Here is a 15,401-nt window from a genome sequence, read left to right on the forward strand (position 1 = left end):
GATCAGAGACACATATACAATTTGGATCAGTCACATGGTAGCTGCCCTAACGAAACCAAGGTGTTGCATGTCAGCAGTTGTATTTTTGAAACTAGGCAAATGAGACAAAATTTCTTGACATTTACAGCAGAAGATATATTTTCAATTTCCACAAAAACTTAATTCTTCATGTTTACAGTAAAGATACATTTTCAATTTAAATGTAATGAATTCCATAGGCCCTCAAAGCTATAAAAAACATATGAAAAAGCATCTGATTGGTTGAAATTTATTTTATTATGAGAACATTCTATTCAAAAGGCAGTAATGTTAAAAATGGAATAAACCCTCAGCAACAAGTCACCTTCAAATCAAGTCTATGCTTACATGTAGGCCACTGACGTGATTTAAACAAAAATATATATCGGGTGTCCCAAAAATAGTGAACCGGTTTTTGACAAGTATTTTCTCAGCGATAGATAAACCGAATTTATTAAAACATTTCACAGAGTAACCCAAGGGTATCATCAACAAGTCTACACAATATCTAAGAGATTGATCGCGAATTATGCAAGTATTGTCAAAATCAAAACAGGATGTAAATTAGATTTGGCTACGTATCTATCGCTGAGAAAATACGAGTCAAAAACCGGTTCACTTTTTGGGGGACACGGTCACACCGGAATAAATGTACACTCAACTCTAACACATGTAAACCTTCTTTAATAACTGTATCTCCATACAGCTTGGGACCCGAAATCTTCAGCAACATTTCACAATTTTCAGATAATAGAAAAACATATTCAGGACTTGATATGAACAATCCATCATGGGCAAGCAATATTTTCTGAGGTCATAATAATAGCTACTAATTAAGATGTTTTGAATTTGTTGTTCAATGCCACACTCAGAAATATTCCAGCTGTCTGTAAATAATGGAGACCGGACCAGACAATCCACTGATCAACAGCATGAGCACTGATCTACGCAATTGGGATAGGATTGCATATGTCAACCCGACAGCTAGCCTCGTCTGACAAGCATGGGTTGCTGAAGACCAATTCTAACCTGGATCTTCAAGGTTGTATCAATTAAGACAAAACGATACTAAATTCCTATACCAATATATGTAGTTTCAACCTTCAAGAAGCTGAAACCATAAACTGGGAAATAGCTAATTCAAATTTGCTATCAGCTTCATAAAACGGGAAACAAATACAAAAAGCATTCATTATTAACTTATCAATCACGTTGACAGCAAAAGAAATGTTCCTAGACATGCTGAATACAAGGAAATAGTTTACTAGTTAAAGTACTGTAGTTCACCCTGCCCGATTGAAACAAGCCGAACATGGTGCATCAAATACCATGAGCAAGGAAATAGTAACTGTTTACATGACACATACCGTAGCTTGTCTGATAAAAGGACAGTATGACCTGATTGTAATTTGTGAACTATGGAGACAAACACTGATGCAAATTGTTACTGTATGTTTAATACCAAAGCATGCACCTTTCCGGATAACAACTTCTTTATATTTGTATGGAGTAACATTTCAATCTAGATTCTTACAGTGTTATGAAGCTGGAAGAATAGAAACTACTTAAACTTTAAGTAGAGGGTAATGTCCGAGTAACTCTCCATTCCTTAAAAATAATGGAGCCGAGGCCCCGGAAGGGCTGAGGCACATTATTTTTAAGGAATGGAGAGTTACGAGGATATTACCCTACTTAAATTACATTCAAAGTATTGGGAATATTTCTGTTATCAAAATTAAATGTCAAAGTGACAAAATGAAGGTTTTATTTTGAAACTGGTACACATCGCTCCATTCCTGAAAAGTAATGGAGCGAACAGACAATGGAATGACGTCACAAATGTAATTTAAAGCTTGATAACTGTGTGAGAATTTACATCAAATCAAAAGGTCACCCACCAACCTCTAAAATACCCATTAAACAAAGTCTAATGCTATCATTCAGTATAATCGTATTTCAGTTGTGTAGATCAATGGTGACGCTGTTGATTACTGGATTGTCTAGTCCAGAATCGAGTATCTACAAACCGCTGCCAAGTGCTGTGTTACACAACAAACAAACAAATCAATATATTTTTTCTCCCATGCATCATTTTTGTTGGTTTTGTTGGTGAACTAACAAACAATTCTTCTTAAAATACACTGTTGACTTTACATTTGCCACAAGAATGTCATATACTACATTGAGCAGGGCTAGATTTAAGAGATGTTAACCTACTTGCACCAGGTGCAACCTAAGATAAAAACCTGGTTGCACCAGCCAAATTCCAGTTGCACTGCTTTTATTGCAATATGTAATGTAAGAAATATGCTATTGAATTATTTAGATGTTTTATTCAGAAGTTTAGCCACTCAAAAGTTTACTTGCACCTGGTGCAAGTTAGACTAATAACCAGGTTGCACTTTGTAATATTGGGTTGCACCAGTGCAAGTAAGAAAGCACTAAATAGAGCCCTGTTGAGAAATGTCTACATTATATGAGCGAGATAAAGCAACTTTCTGCATAAGCCTTGGAACCAGAAATGATTGAATTCATGCATTTACTTCAATCAAAGTAAACATATATTGCCAAAGGCATTCATGTCATTATACAATCTGACACGGCCACACACTGGGTAATCATGCAGTGGTGTTATACTACTCGTGTTGGTGATCTTTGAGCAAGTTTGTGTATGCAAGCATATCAAAATACAGTGGATAATGCTGATTAATTGAGAGCACTCAATGACAATATGTACCTTATCTGAAGTTTGAGTCCATTATAGTGATAAAACTCCTTCCCAAATATCAGCTCTCACTTTTAAGCCTGACACTGATAAGGCCAATCCAACTAAATAAATGCCCGAAGTGATGCAGGTCTCTGATGTTTATCACTAGGATTCAAACCCTTGATCATAGAGTGAGTGAGTGAGTAAGGTTTTACACCACTTTTAGCAATATTCCAACAATATCACAACTGGGGACAGCAGGAATGGGCTTCGCACATTGTAACAATGTGGGGAATTGAAATTGGGTCTTCGACGAGACGAGGAAACGCTCTAACCACTAGCCTACTCCACCGCCCCCATGATCATAAAGCATGCCTAAAGGATGCAACATGGCACGGTTCATTACAGCACCTAAAACAATAGGGCCACCTGCGCGCCAAATCTAGCAATGAGTTAATGTAAACCTGATACTACTGTTAGCAATATTCCAGCTACATCATGGCAGGGACAACAGAATTCTACTTCACACATAGTACCCATGTACGGAATCGAACCCAGGGCTTTGGCATTGCAAACGAACGCTCTAACCACTAGGCTACTCCGCTACCACAAACAATAACAATGATAGTTATATACTGAACAAGATGGAGTTAAAAGATGTACTTAAAAGTAAACTATTCTTGTAAATCAACTGTAAATATACTATTAACCATGGTAAACAAAATCAGAACTTAAAAAGCAAAATGTATGAAAAGTATATGATGTATGTGTGGGCTTTTAATCTTTAAAGTTTTGTACATATTCCAGAAAAACAAAAGTGTATCCAGGAAAACATATTGAACTTGATCAAACTATATATGTTATATGTTTGTACTGAAAAAAGTAAATTATAATTGCCTCAAGCACAAGGATGAAAACTAAAGTACTGTGGAAATAGAAAAAACTGTATTTTCTCATTTATCTCTACAATTTATGAAGTTGACATGTGAAAGTGTGAAATATCTGTTAAACTAAGTTCGGCCTAACTACAGTTTCAGTGGTAAAGAGATAGGAAACGGGAAAAAGGACTTTACTGAAGGGAAATTAGTGCAGAAATGAGCAATGCAGGTTTTTTCTAAGTCCAAAAGACTTATTTGGAACAGACCATGGCTTTTTAGTGTGCGACGATATTGTATTACAAAGGACACTTTTAAATGCCCAATTTGAAATTAGGCGTAGATTCATTATAAACGATAGCTGACTTAACAAATAATAACTTTTATGCTGAAACTATTAAGGATGTACCTACGAAGGAGTCTCTCTGTCACTATAAAAAGAAACAGATAGGGGTCCGTCGATCTTTTTGCAATTGTGTAAATTTTAGGGATACAGAGTAACAGCCTAAAAACAGTTTTTCTATTTCCAACAGTACTTTAATATATATGTAAGCATACATTGTAGGGCTGCAGTGAATACAAATGGATACATTGATTGATTGATTGTTGTTTAATGCAGCACTCAGCAATATTCCAGCTATATGGCAGCTGTCTGTAAATAATCGAGTCTGGACCAGACAATCCAGTGATCTACAGGATGCGCATCATTCAAGGCAATTGGGATACGATGATATGTGTCAACCAAGTCAGCAAGGATGACCACCCAATCCCATTTATCTTATGATAAACATGGGTTGCTGAAGATCAGTTCTAACCCGGATCTTCACGGGTACAAATATCCAAATTCGTGGTTTTGATACACATCATGAATACAAGGTAACGAATATGAATAATTTTTAACGAATACATCACTTCAGCAGTTGATGAATTTTTGTCATATTCGGTAACACAATAACAAACAGAACATTTGACATGTTGACAGTGCTGACAATATTAATTCATCACAACTGACTGACTGACTGAGTTTGGTTTTACGCCGCTTTTAGCAATATTCCAGCAATATCACGGCGAGGGACACCAGAAATGGGCTTCACTCATTGTACCCATGTGGGGATTCGAACCCGGGTCTTCGGCGTGACGAGCCAACGCTTTAACCACTAGACTACCCCAACGCCCCAATTCATCACAACAGTTACAAGTCATTAGTGTCAGAGTAAATATATAGGAACACGGCATGACTTGTATATCGATAAATAACAGACCCATATACAAATACTGCATATCTTGTACACATTCCATTTTGCATCCTTCGTGTTAATGAGTAACCAAGGTAACCCACAAGTTGAAGTAAAAAACATATTTAAAAAGAAATTATCCACCTTTATGACAACCAATAAGCAATCATTAAGACTGGCATCAATTTCATCTATTGTGTTTGCAGTTGTGTAATTCAATCCATTCCATGGGGAAATTAACAGCTAATCAATATTGAATGGCCCGATAATAAAACGCAGGGAAACAGTATTGAAAAGTTAACCATGCAGGTGTGTGTAATAGATGGATCTTAATCTGGTGGACTAATCCATAAGACACAGTACCCATGAAGATCCGGGTCAGAATTGGTCTTCAGTAACCCATGCTTGTCGTAAGAGGCGACTAACGGGGTCAGGTTGTCAGGCTTGCTGACTTGGTTGACACATGTCATTGTATCGTAAATGTGTATAGCAATGTTCATGCTGTTGATCACTGGATTGTCTGGTCCAGACTCGATTATTTACAGACCGCTGCCATATAGCTGGAATATTGCTGAGTGTGGCATAAAACTAAACTCACTCACTCACTCACTCACTCCATCACTCAGACACAGAGGGCATCAAGATCAAAGTTCAAACCAGGACTGGCCATTGATATTGATCACATGATAGATAATCAATAACTACATTCAACAATTATCAACAAATATCGGAGAAGTAATTATGAGCAAAAATGAAAAAGTCTTAAAGCTAGATGTTTCACATCACATGTGAGTAATAACACATCTATGCAGGGATTACAAACATGCTAACAAACACAATCTTGTGAACATAATTTAGGAACAGGACATGAACAAAGAAGAAACTTTGTATATTGTACATTGAATAGGGATGCCATGATACATCAATACTTTTTCTAAGACGATACAATTATCGATACATTCAAAACTGTATTGATATTCAGTTTTGAAAGTATCGGTTTAAATATGTTTATGTATCATTTACATTTTGCAATTGTATCATGTTTTTTTATGTTATTAGAGTTATAAATGATTATCTTTCATGCACAAAGATGGGAAATAAGAACTCTGAGAATCAAAAATGTTGATCTTTTTCATGGACAATTATCAAATATGTAACATTAATTTTCAAAATGTAACTAAATTTACATAATAATGCTGCGAAAATAGATATCGTGATACACATCGAATCGTGACATGGTATCGTGATACGTATCGATTCATGAAACTTATGTATCGTGACATCCCTAACGATTATCTATGAACACTCGGAGAAGTAATTATGAGCAAAGCTAAAAAACTCTGAAAGTAATGACTCATGTCTATGCATGGGTTACAAACATACAAACATGCTAACAAACACAGTGTTCGGAACATAATTTAGGAACAGAACATGAAAAAAGAAGTAACTCTGCATGTTGTATATTGAGTAAGTTTGTACATTGTATGTTGTGTAAATTAAAATTTCATCAGAATAGTTAATGTAACATATTATGGATGTCATAGTTTTCAAACTGTTAATTGTTAACAATTCTTCCACAATCTTCTAGCCAGCCTCAGTTCATACAGTGAAAACCATGGACGTATCAGCTAGATCTACTTTACGTACTGTAAAACATACCCACACTGACAATGGTCTACAGAAGCTGTTTCACAAAACATGATATATCCCTGATTACAATCAATATTGCTAACACACATATGCCCACACAATGGCAGTATGTGTTGAATGCATCAAGTCTGAAGCCTGAGCCTAATAACATTCTGATCAGATTAATAATCTCAGCTTATGTAATAGCAAACATCTAATGAAAATTATGACAGCCAACGTGGTTTGGGCAATATTACCATGTTTTTCATTTGTTTTGCTTTTCGCTCATTTGTTTGTTTAACGCTGCACACAACAATATTCCAGCAAAATGGCAACAATCTGTAAACAATAAATAATCGAGTCGAGACTGTAATCAAGTGATCAACATTATGAGCAGCGATCTTCCCCATTGGTATCCAATGACATGTGTTGACCAAGTAGGCCAGCCTGACCACAAGACCCTGTTAGTCACCTTTTACGACAAGCATGGATGGCTGAAGACCAATTCTAACCCAATCTTCAACAGTATTTCAGCACTGGCTGTTGTTGGAACCAGGTAAGAAAGCATCAGCGAAGTTCTTAAGCTTGTGAATATAGTGAGTGACAACCATGATCTATTCAACATGACAAGGATAGAAGTGGCCATGTCTGGGAGATAATGGCTTGTTGCAAAATGATGCTTTTTCCACAAATACCTAGCGTAATTTTGATGGTACATTATGATCTACCTCGAACAAATGAAGTGATACACCAGCTGAAGGCCACAGGGTCCAACTTTAGAATTCAGCCACACAAACTTTATAAACATGTCACAATACCCACACGTAACTTGCGAATTTCCGTTGCAAGCACACTGGTGAAACTATGTCTTATGAGGTCAGGCTGTTGCTGGTGTCATCGAGTGTACACAACCGGCTCCGAGAGATCTATCATCTCTACAACACTGTCCTTATGTGAGAGTCTTTGTTAGACGAAGAGCGTTGTCAAGTTTTGTTTACAACATAAAGCATGCAGCAGCAGCAGGTACATGTTATAGTTTATGAATGTACTTTTATCTAAATTTATATACATATTTCAACTTCAACTGATTTCAGTGGGTGAAAAGGATTTTTAAAGGGAACTGACATATATACTCTTCACAAAAAGAAAACTGACATAAGAACAATTTGAATTTTAGCAAAATATTTGACACAAACCAATCTATGCTGAATCTCAACATGTGGAAAATTTTTGCCGACGACCAAACGTTAAAAAAAAGAAACGTTGAACAAAAATGTAACATTACAGTCGGTGTTACACGCACGTGTGTAGTGAATCGCTAAAACGCACCCTACATGAAATGCATTAGCATCATGAATTGTGTATCACCCCGAGCTGAGGCCTATGACTGTAGGCTTTAAAAAGCCACATCAACGGTACTCCACATGCTTTGCTTCAAGGCACTATAGGTGACAAAAGAATGCCAAGACTGACAGAAACTCAATGACACAACGCCATCGGCCGTTAACAAGGGGGGGTATCGCAGCATGAGGTGGCAAGGCACTTCGCAGTTTCCAGACAGACCATCTCAAACCATGTGTCCGATACAACAATACTGGGAGTGTTAATGACAAACCCTGGTCAGGTCGACCTAGAGTTACCATGGCCACCCAGGATCACTACATTCGGTCGAGACATCTTTCTTCACGCACCACTACCGCAACATCCACAACAACCCAAATCCCTGGACTGTGTCGAATCTCCAACCAGACAGTGCGTAATCGACTATGGGAAGCCGAACTTTTTTGCCAGAAGACCAGCTCGACGTAACGTCACCGGGTTAAACGTCTACAATGGTGCAGACAACGATTGAAATGGCTGTGGGCAAGACGGAGGACAAATTTGTTCTCAGATGAGTCCCAGTTTCTTCTCACATGCTGATGGACGTTCACATTTATACACGACGTCGGAACGAATATTATGCCTATAACTGTGTAAAGCAGGTTGATAGATTTGGTGGTGGAAGTATCATGGTGTGTGCAAGTATCCATCATAATGGCCAGACAGCTCTTGTGAACGTGGTAGGTGCATTGAAATGGGGTTCGCTGTAGAGACGAGATTTTGCAACGTCATGTCGTTCCCTTCATCAACGCCAACGGTGGATCTTTCCAGCATGACAATGCTCGACCTCATGTTGCACATGTTTGCCAGCCCAGGACTTCCTCCAGCAAAACATTGTTTAAGTGTTACCATGGCCTTTCGAGCACCTGATTGGTCGCCCATTGCACATCTATGGGATACTCTTGATCAACACTTGTGCCAGTGTAATCTGCCACCTCAGACACTACAAGAACTGCACACAGCACTTCAGCAAGAGTATAAAAAGATTCCAAGACAGCATTCGGCATCTCCTTTCCCCTATGGGTCACCGCTGCCAAGCTGTTATCGATGCTCATGGTGGTCACACCAGATACTGACATTTTACTCTGACCAAGTGGCTTTAATAGACCTCTGTGGTTTTACAAAACACATTCTGGATAATCATGTTTTGGAAATTTGTAAAGTGATGATTTTACTGTAATTGGGCAATGATGGCATGTTTGAATCAGTTATATGCACTCAGTAAATAAGTCCAAAACAGCATGTCACGTTTCTTTTTTTTGAAGAGTGTGTATATATATCATTTTTCTGATTCAGTTCTTTTGATTTTATGCACAGGAATTCAGTTTATCAAGTAGATCAATATTATACAGCAGTAACACCCAAACATCGCTGATCTGAATACTATCTACTAGTGTTGGGAATTGGTTAAAACCTCATAATTGACGATTGCTTCATTACAACCGATCAATCATCAAAAATAATTGGTTAGCGTCATTTATGAAAATTTTCCTGTTTTTTTTTGTTGTATTTTGTTAATGAAAAAAAACATAATGAAAAAACATGTAGTTCTTTGGGGGTGAATTTGTGGCAAATTTCACATCTTGAAAGGATTACTACTTAACTAGTATGTTAGGAACATAAAATTCCTTGAGTCTTTAAGATAAATTCAATCATGACTTGGAACAAGCTTGTAGTGGTTATGAAATGTAACTTACAAAACCAACCTTGTGAAAAATATTGTTAATTCAAAAAGTGTTCCAGAATTGTTTGTGTTCGATTATGAGAAAACATGATCGATTGCTTGGTCGTTTAGTCACTGCGACCAATCTTCGATTATTTCAATTAATCGGACCACCACTACTATCTACCCCAGGACATCTTTTCAGTTAGATTTTCAGGTGCCTTCTTTGTAATGTAAAAACAACTAAAGAGAGATGTGCTGGGATTTTAAAGGGGTTGCACCCCTTCTCGTGCATTTTAAAGAACTGGGGCAGCAACTTTGTCTTGCTCTTCATTTTTCAGTTGTATTGATGATTTTTCAAACAAAAGACTTTGAGAAAACATACTGAACTGGTCATGCATGAACAAATTTGGCTGCCGGAAAGTGTCCAGAAAATTTCACCTAAGTGACTTACATCTAATACAACTGTTCTGTGAGGTGAGGTGAAATTGGGTTTTACGTCGTGCTCGAGAATATTTCGCTCATATGACGACGTGCATGCGTGTGTATGTGTATGTGCGGCTGCTTGTACTAGCCCAGACTGAAGCTGGTTTTATAGTGCTAGCCCACTGAGATACCATGCCGCAGTGAAGCATGAATACCCCACTCAGACACATTATACTGACTCCGAGACGACCAGTCCTTGTTGTACCCATTAATGCCGAGCGCCAGACAGGGACCAACAAGTACCATATTTTTACGTCTTTTGGTATGACGCGGTCGGGGACACAATTGTTCTGTAGTGATTCAAAAGCCAAATCACCCTAGTGGCGTCACCAGACATGCTCATGCCTTCCTGGTTCCTTACTATGATCCACATTATCCTAACAGTGTCCTCTTTCTGTCACAAAATCACCCGACAAATTACTGAATACCATGCCATTCATGCATATCCAGGAATTCAACATCTGACGCCTAACGTTCACAGCCCTGTTAAGGTCGCGCCATATCTGTTCATTCCACACCAGTTGGTATCTTGTTGATTATGGACAGGTGTGCCAAATGGATTGGGAATAATTCATTAGTGTGTCTGTGACACAATGTTCACCTGTAACCTTGGTAACTGTCTGTGACGTATATTCGATACGTTTTGCTTCTTTCCATAAGGTCTTAGGCACAACTGGATATATTTTCACATAATGTAACACAACTAACATGAATGCCATGAGTGGGGACGTAGCTCAGTCAGATAATATTTGGGTGAACAATCCGATGGTCACAAGTTTGTGTGTACTCCAGTTACAGTCTTCTGTACAAGGAAGATAGTATTATTAGTAATGAAAACTGAAATACACAGGTGCCTTGCAAAAGCTGCAGATCGAAAGGTTTAGAAGGAAACGTTTAGCAGTGCAGGAGCCTTCATATCAGTGAAATTTGGGGACAGAACTCTAAACGAGAACTTCATTTGTGCTATAGCATAGCCCATAAGAATTGGCATGATCTACTACCTTCAGTTCAATAAATTTAAAATAAAAAAAATATGAAAAAATGCTAAAATTGAAATGGCACCATCTTCATCATAAATAAAACAACATAGCAACTACCATTAACAGTAGTATCAACAACATTCTGTTCGGTGAACTCTGGTGAAAACTAATACATTCATTGTTTACTTTGTTTATCAGCTGTATCTGTGTCCTTCCTGGTGTAACGGCTCGCAGCTGAATTAATGACAATCTGCTGACGCTAGTATTATTACCTGTACATGGGTTTCAATCAGTTGATCAGTGACAACAAGTATGATAGTAATGAAACAGGTTGATGACACGCTTATTAGAAACATATATCTCACCTTATGTGCAAGGTCCTTGTTTGCTCTTAAATCGGTGAGGAAATCTTGTTCTTGCTTCGCACATTTCGCCTGATCATCTGACACGTCCCGTTTGCTGCGTTCTAAACTAACGCTACTGGAAATCGAATTCACTGCATCCTTTGCAGATACGGCATGCGACTGAAAACTAACAACATTTTCATGGAATGACCAAGCAGGGTTCACATAAAGACATATCAAAACAAAAACAATAACAGGTAATCGACGTTCCATGTCGACTGCTTCCATTTTGGATCTCGGTAACTCTCACGTGAGGCAACAAACACACAACGCCATCTAGCGTCAGACTAAAAAATAGACATTCTCGAACCCTGTTCTAGACTTAATCCAGTCTCCGTTGATACGTCAATGGTATGTTCGTTTTCTGTTTGAATGGTGACATAATATATAACCGTGACGATAATAGACATGGTAACGGGCTAATCACGATGTCATACCTTTATGCAGGGTAAACACGGAAGAAAAAACATTATGGACCATTGCAGTGAATCTATGTGATCAACCCGTATATATACCCTCACTGAAATAATGTGTAACCATTTAATACAAAATGTAGTTTAATAACTTATGTCCTCATATCCCAAATTAGATTTTCCTAAAGCAGTAGAACAGAAGCGATGTCCTTGCATAAATAAAATCTAAAATATGGATAAGTAAAAAAAATCTACAACTTCGATTTTTCATTTCATCATTTTGAGATATCACACATTCTAAACACGTATGAGTATATTTCCATGTGTGTGAATGATCAATCACAGATTTCCACACATTAAGTCATTTATTTAGCAAAAACATTGACATTTTACTAAAATTAATGCCTCTAATTTATAGTCAAGAGATCCGCTAATAGATAAAGATGATAAACTGACATGACAAGTTGGATTGATTGATTATAAAATTCACCAATATTGTAATATATCGCCGAATGAAATTTCGATGTCATTATTTTAATCATAATGTAGTCTGTATAAATAGTGATATCACTTAAAACGTTTGTGATAATAAAACAAATTATTTCAAATAAGGTTGTGGTCATTTTCATCAGTTTTTCATTTCTTACCCCAGTGTTAACTGACCCAGTTTAATACTTTTTGTTCTCAAAACTGTCCACCCACCGATTGCGTTTTACAAAATGTTTCAGGAATGAGTGAGGGTTAGATAGATCTTCGGTGTGACGAGCTTTAACTACTAACAACCCCCATGCCTCGCACTCAAACGAAGCATCAACACTAATTTACATACTGAGGTAAGACAAAGGTTCCCACACCTCCACAGAATGTGAAGAGTGATGATTCAAGAGACAACCGGCGCAAGTTGGAAAAATGTGACCTTGGTGTCAGTATATGGGACCCATATATAGCCAAACATCGCCTCTCACAAGATATGAGAGGGGGCACTTGAGGATTACTATAATTCATGGAAGGGATGAAACGGGTACCCGAGTACTCGAGTACGAGGCGGGTAGGAGCATAACTCGACTACTCGTGCATTAAAAAATCAAAATACACTGACTTTCATACGAAACCATGTCTGTACAAGTATGACCCTGCAATGATTAATGTTGAATTTATTGGTGAATGTGAACATTCAAATATCATTTTGCGTGTCTTACACGATTCAAGGTCAATACCGAGTGTAACCTCCATGTGACTGTATGACAGCCAGCACTCTCCTCCTCATACCCCCTGTCAGCCTCCTTATCCTCTGAAGGTGCAGTCTACGCCATTCCTCATGTAAAGTAGCTTCCAACTGGGGCAAGTTCTGTACAGGAACATCCTTTTGTTGCACACGACGACCAATCATATCCTAGATATGCTCCAAAGGGTTAAGATCGGGGCTCATTCAATCATGAGGTATGTCAGGGGGTGCTTAACTAAGTTCTTTGGGTATATAACGTACGCATAACATGACATGAATGCCCCCGGAGGACGAATACTCGGGTACTCGCCAGTAGTTGAAGGCGAGTACTCGAGTACATGTACTTACATTTACTATCCGTTTCAACCTCAGTTCATGGGCAGTGTTAAGGAGGTACACAGGCCGCTCAGTATCTTGCCCTCTCCTCCGCTTTGAGTAAATTTGGCATCTTAGAAACGAAATATTGGTGTCATTATGTACACTATTGTTTATTGTTGTGTAATAAGACGTCCAAATGAACTGTCTTGGAGTGCCAGAGCGAAGGTCATGAACGACATGGTGTTTAACTAAAATAATTGGTGTCACTATTGCACAGTGTTGTTTAGTATTGTGTATCTAGACGTGCCAGAGCGAAGGTCATGAACGACATGGTGTTTAACTAAAATTATTGGTGTCACTATTGCAGGTTGTTGTTTAGTATTGTGTATCTAGACGTGCCAGAGCGAAGGTCAAGGGCGATATATGTTTAACTGAGTGAGCATGGTTTTACGCTGCGTTTAGCAATATTCCAGCAATATCACGGCGAGGAACACCAGAAATAGGCTTCACACATTGTACCCATGTGGGGAATCGAACCCAGGTCTTCTGCGCGACGATCGAACGCTTTAACCACTAGGCTACCCCACCGCCCCTTGTTTAACTGAAATAATTTGTGCACGATGTACAGTGTTGTTTAAGTGATCAACATCATGAGCATAGATCTATGCTACTTGGATGATTTACATCAACCAGGTCAGCGAGCCTGACCACCAGCGATCCCGTTAGTCGCCTCTTACGACAAGCATGGCTACATTACATTTGGCCATGGTCCCTAGTATGGTGATCTACCTTCTGTTGTTGGCGATCTATAGCCTGTTTTTTATATTGTATTGTCTCAATAGTGCTATTAGTTTTAAACGTTCCACGCTAGTTTTAATTCTAATTGAGATATTCTAGTTGTTTTACTGTCCTTCGTCGACAGGCTTTTATAATATACATATATTGCACTTCAAAATCAAATATGTTCTCGTCACGATATGGCTGCAATATTGCCGATGTGACGTTAAACAATAACTCACTCACTCACTCACATTACATTTGGCCTTATGGGTAATACAAGAGGAAGAACATACTTTTCTATCGTGTTAACAAAATATGTTTGTAAAATGCCAGCTTTTTAAATCGTCTCGAATATATGTTACTTATTTACTTATGTATTATTCAATTCCTGAAATGCATGACATTTGTTTGCAAGTTGAATGCAACAGTTAAACGGGCGCATTTTTCTGATATCTGGATCCACATCACACGCATTTTTATATCTTTTTAAACAAAATAATCTGTCAGCTTTGGCCTACTAGGTTTTACATGTCGCGATATGTTGTAAGTTCGTCTGTTATAAAAATAAAGGACCCAAGAGTGCATGTTTTTAAAGGTTTACGACCATAACGAGAAGGTGAGTGTCCGGTTGTGGAATGTGTTTTGACCTACTTCTGGCCTGTGCAGGTAACTGCGCTCATTTATTGTGTAAAGACCTTGCTTGTCAGAACATGGATTAAGATGTTAAAAAATAATCGAAATTTCTCATATGCTTTTAAAAGAGTTGATACATTATTTGGGTGAAATGACTGTATTGGAAAGTTCATCTTATGATCAAAGAGTTTGCCGCCGTTTTAATGCAACGCATATGTTTTTATTTTTTCATCTACAGTTTAATTTTTGTGTGTAAATTTTAACTATTTTAACGGTTTGAAAGGAGAACTTTTCACCATGATAAGGTGAGCAGATTTTACGTGCGCCGCTTGTTGTCCGACGTTTGTCATTTAACTGGGACAAACCTCTTGGAGGCGAGTGGTGACGAATGGTTCCCGTCTCGGTGAATGCTATGTGCGAAATTACGTCCCTTCAATCAGGTACTCTGATACCAACAATCCCAAGCACTAAATCGGTTATGGCATTTTGTGATTGTTAAAAAAATCGTGAAAAATATATATCGTCATTTTGACATTATATAGAACATAGCAAACAGAATTGATTTGCCTAATCAGAAGGTAGGATAGGGCTATGAATACAATTCAATCTCACACGTCCGTTTGTTTCCATAACGAATATCATATTTCAAATTGTG

General features: G+C 37.9%; 1 protein-coding gene across 1 annotated transcript in view; it reads right to left on the minus strand.

Annotated features, from left to right (window-relative positions):
• LOC124252707 (sortilin-like) overlaps positions 1-11,637 on the minus strand; it is an 88,103-nt gene extending 76,466 nt beyond the window's left edge. Inside the window, exon 1 of the mRNA XM_046686361.1 lies at positions 11,339-11,637. Coding sequence (XP_046542317.1) covers positions 11,339-11,605 — 267 coding nt within the window. The 5' untranslated portion in view covers positions 11,606-11,637. The remainder of the gene's footprint in view (positions 1-11,338) is intronic.
• Between the last annotated feature and the right edge of the window lie 3,764 nt (positions 11,638-15,401).

This window comes from Haliotis rubra, unplaced genomic scaffold, assembly GCF_003918875.1.
Source record: "Haliotis rubra isolate DU_JTF1 unplaced genomic scaffold, ASM391887v1 Scf521, whole genome shotgun sequence".
NCBI lineage: Eukaryota > Metazoa > Mollusca > Gastropoda > Lepetellida > Haliotidae > Haliotis > Haliotis rubra.